Below are 4813 nucleotides of genomic sequence, written 5' to 3' on the forward strand. Positions count from 1 at the left end.
GAAAGCACAACGGGGGGGGGGGGGGGACAGCAGCCCGAATAGGTCAGGGTAGCTCAATCGTGTTGGGAGCTTGATCGGTCCTTGGGTGGGAGAGCACCAAGCAAGAGGAGGGCTGCTGTGGAGATCTGCTGACAAACGGCCTCTGCTCTCCTCTTGCTCTGAAAACTCCCTGGGGTCGCCATGAATGGGTTGCAACTCAACAGCACGCTTTACCTTCCCTTACGAAAACAGGAGCTTTAACAGAGCAAGACAGCCAGATTGCATAGAACAGGGTCACGGCTTCTGCAGCAAGGAAGGGGGAGTTATGCCTGGTTCGAAGCCACGGTCTTTTCCAGCAATACCTGCAGTCATAGCAGGTATAGGAAAAGCTTTGCCGTTTTGCGAAGTTTGTCCCCGACAGCTGCAGAACTAAAGAGGCAAGCAGCCCCACCTCTTGCCCTTGCTGACAAATGACACCCCAATGACCCCATAAAGGGAAGCTTTTATCAACACAAAGGCTTCTTGGGATTATTTGTGGCCCACAGGTAAGCAAACGGATAGGTCATTCAGCTTACAGGGAGGTTACTGTTGTCAAATAAGATATGTTTGACTACTGAACACGGTCTCTGCGAAAGTCATGGCTCCTCAAGTTCAAATCCCACCCTTGCCATGGATGAGCTAAACGTTCTTAGGCACGTAGCTCACTCTTGGCCTCAGTGCTCCCCTAGCACTCGTAGGGACATCGTTGTTATGACATTAAGGTGGCAATCCTAAGGACACTTCCCTGGGAGTTAAGACCCACTGGATAGCATGAGACTTCCTTCTGAGCAGATCTGTTTTGGATTGCTCCTGATTACAAGGATAAATACTGGTTTTGATTCTCCAAATACAAGTCAAACAGATGTGACAAAATTTGGCGCTAATCAACAGTCAAGGGGGAAACTCTCCAGGAAAACCCCATATCATGGAACATAACCCACACACACACTGCTTACCTTTCCTGACTGATCAAAAGATCGCACCCTTGCCACTTTATGCTGCACTGTTGAGTAGTAAGCCAACTTGGCCAAGGAGCCACCTGGGGGGGTGGGAGGGGGGACAAAAGGTACAGTTGTATTTTATTCATTCATTCATTTATTTTTCAAATTTATATCCCGCCCGCCCCGCTGGAGCAGGCTCAGGGCGGCTTACACGAGATAAAATACATGATAACAATCATAATTATCATAAAACATTTGAAACAATTCATTTTGGACACACCAGAAAGGGGGTTTGCCAATGTAATAATTGTTATGAAGATTGCGGATGTCTAATTAATGTCGGATTGGTTCCAATTCACATTTTTGGCGCAAAGGACGTCCGTCCAGCCTCAGCCAGGGCCAGGGCCTTTTCTGCCCTGGCCCCCTCCTGGTGGAACATGCTCCCCATCGAGATCAGTGCCCTGCGGGATCTTACTCAGTTCTACAGGGCCTGGAAAACGGAGCTGTTCCGCCAGGCTTTTGGTTGAGGCAGCGGGCATCCACATATGGCCTCCCCGAGGTTGCTGTCTCCTACCTACCGGCCACCCATCTACCAGCAACCGGCCATATCCATCAATATTAATGGGTCGGACTTTTTACCAGCAGCTATAACTACTGATTTTAAATGTTTATCATGTAAATGTTTTATTGTGTTGTAAACCTCATTGTATTATTTAAAATGACGTGACCTGCCCTGAGCCCGCTCACGGGATGGGCGGGGATACAAATATGAAAAATAAATAAATAAATATTGACCACTTCTGAATGCTGTAGCAAATTCTTTGAGACTTCTGATTCTGGACTATTAATCTCCTGGGGAAGAACTGTTACCAACGAAACGAGATTCACCTGGGGTCTCGTCAGGAATTGTTTATGCATAAGAAGGGAGGAACTGTTTATGCAGAAGAAGCGCTTTGAAGTTGTTACCGTGTTTCCCCGAAAATAAGACACTGTCTTATATTTTTTTCTCAAGAAGACACACTAGGGCTTATACCACAAATGCATAGAAATCCTGCTAGGGCTTATTTTTTGGATAGGTCTTATTTTTGGGGAAACAGGGTACTAACTGACTTGTTGAGGACAGATTGCACTGTGAGATCAGAGTACGGTTTCAGAGAGGAAAAAAAGGAAAACAGTGCTCTATGGTCATGGAAATGCAAACGGCTGAAGAATTATCTGGATACTGAACCATACAGAACCACTATATTTTTATTAGAGTTTATAACAATGCTCATATACACAGGCACCGAAGATTGTTTTTGAATTTACTGTTATATTGTGTTTATTAATAAATACATATTCCAGTCATTGAGAATTGTACAATTATAGCCATATCACAGTGTTGTTTCACATGCTGTTCTTATTGTACACTGCGATCCTATTGTTTTTTTGGACACACGAGTCTGGACATGTTCGTTTTCACGCAGCTGCGAAACATCGAAGTTCCTAACCCTAACCGCAGCAAACTGGGCTCAGCTGTCCAATGAAAATCAGACCACGTGCCTGAGCAAACCTTCTGCTACAGACCGCAGCGAAAGCTCTACAGCGTCAATATTAAGAACAGCTTTATGGCCCAGGCTAGCCTGATCTTGTCCGATCTCAGAAGCTAAGCAGGGTCGGCCTTGGTTAGTACTTGGTTGGAAGCAAGGCTCCCTCTAAGCTGTGGCGTCTTGTGAGCAAAAATTCTGCTTGGTGAGCCACTGGCATTAAAGTCGTGAGGGAGCGATTTGGCTGCTGCATCAATCAGTTTGCTCTGGAGCCATCCTTCCAGAGCTGAGACAGAAATGCGTGAGCCGGAGGTTAAGAAACTGTGAGCTAGCTCACGCTCACTCAGCTTAGAGGGAACACTGGTTGGGAGACCACCAATGAAGTACAGAGTTGGTACCCAGAAACAGGCAATGGCAAACCGCCTGTTTGTACCTTTCCTTGAAAACCCCATAGGGTTGCCATAAGCAGGGGTCGTTTCGTAGAAAAAGAGCTAGGGGAACTCATTAGCATAACTCATTAGCATATGCCACACCCCCTGACATCAGGGGCCCGGTGGTGGACCTGAAAGCCAGCAGGAGTGCAAGGAAGCCCCGCGAAGTCCCTCCCTGGCCCCAGGCAGGCAGGGGTGGGGAGAGGCAGGGAGGAAGCAACTTACCCTCCCTCTTCTCCTGCCTCCTCCTGGCTGAATGAGGGCCGGAAGCGGGGCGGCCGGAAGCAGGGGGCGGGGCTTCATCATGTGCCCCGCCCCCCAGTACCTCATCCAGGGGAACTGCGATCCCCCGCGATCCCCCCCGAAATGACCTCTGGCCATAACTCAGCTCCAGTTTGACAGCACTTTATACCACCAGTCAACAGTGCCCTGACCTGGATGGCCAAGGCTACCTTAACCTCATCAGATCTTGGAAGCTAAGCAGGGTTGGCCCTGGTCAGTATTTGGATGGGAGACCACCAAGGAAGTCCAGGGTCGCTATGCAAAGGCAGGGAAGGGCAGACCGTTGCCTGTTTGCCTCTTGCCTTGAAAATCCTATGGGATCACCATAAGTCAAGTGCAACGCGGCGTCACTTTCCATCACCAGAGGCTATTTGATGGGGCTCAGAATATGCCCCGAGATTGTCAGGATTCGGCCTTCCTGCATCATTCTCGTTTTCCCAGACATTTGTACACATGTGGCAAGACCTCAAGCTACCTCCACAGTGGATTCTTGCACCGTTCTCCCTACCGAGAGCAGTTTGGCTCGACTGGGCATGTTCTCTTGTAACTGTAAGACTTATTTTTTAAAGGGGGCCCTAAACTTTTTCAGAGAAAACGTGATGGTTTTTGTTATGTGCGTGGACCGCCACCAGGGGTCCGCGGCACATGCAGGAGCTTGGCTCCTGGAACAAAGGAAACTTTGGATCCTGGTTTCCCCCAGCCCCAACCAATAGCCACTTTGGCAGGACATTCAAACCCTCCAATGGGAATGGGGGGTGCTGGGTGGATATGTATATAGTTGGCCCTGTCGGGCCATTAGTTAGTCCTAGTTGGAGTGAAGTACAATAAACGTGTGCAAACGCATGTCGTCGTCCGAGTCCTCCATGCGGCGAACCCAGTACTTTACAGCTTTATTTTAATACTTTCGGTAATTTAGGGGCTGTCACTTTTCCTGATTGCCTCAAAGTAACTTCTAACAAAATACCTATCGTGATTTTGTTTTTAGCAGACTCAGCAGTTGCACGTATGCTAGCAACAAGGACAGAATTTTAAATGTGTCGTGTGGCAGCAAGACAGCTGATCTTCCCACAGATGGCTTCATAGAAAAACCAAACCACCGAACACCTTAAGTTACTTGGAGCGTTTATATGTTTGGCTTCCTCGTTTGTTAGGTGTAATTCTTTTTGAAATTTTCCTTTTGTGTAGGGGGGAAACCACCGAACAGAGTTTGCCAAGGGACATTTGAAAGTGATAAATACACAGACTTTTTAGTCCATATGCACCGAGCTCTTAATGATCCAGAGGGGCACGAATAGTAAAAATGTGAATCCTGAAAAGCCAGACAGCCAAATGACAGGCTGCAGCCAAAGTTAAGCATTTTTAACGTCAATTGTCTTCACTGGAAGAGCATTAAACGTGCGTAAGTCTTCCCTAGAACTTAAGGGGCTGCATAATACTTAACTTTGAGCTGGAGGGTTTAATACCTGACATCTAAACCGGACGGTGCCATAGCCAGGCAGGTTTCTCTTGGAAGTGGCAATGATTAAGCTTGGGATAAAATGATACACTAAAGCCTTTAGCTAGAGATGTAAAATTTCCGGAATGGACATTTTTGGAAAAATTGAAAAAATGCTAC

At 47.4% G+C, this 4813-nt stretch overlaps 1 protein-coding gene across 1 annotated transcript in view; it reads right to left on the reverse strand.

Moving 5' to 3' along the window:
• Positions 1-4813, reverse strand: part of PANK4 (pantothenate kinase 4) — a 53562-nt gene that overhangs the window by 41171 nt on the left and 7578 nt on the right. The window contains exon 2 of the mRNA XM_015425302.1: positions 975-1057. Coding sequence (XP_015280788.1) covers positions 975-1057 — 83 coding nt within the window. The remainder of the gene's footprint in view (positions 1-974; positions 1058-4813) is intronic.

This window comes from Gekko japonicus, unplaced genomic scaffold (assembly GCF_001447785.1).
Source record: "Gekko japonicus isolate JY-2015 unplaced genomic scaffold, Gekko_japonicus_V1.1 scaffold135, whole genome shotgun sequence".
In the NCBI taxonomy this organism is placed as follows: Eukaryota; Metazoa; Chordata; class Lepidosauria; order Squamata; family Gekkonidae; genus Gekko; species Gekko japonicus.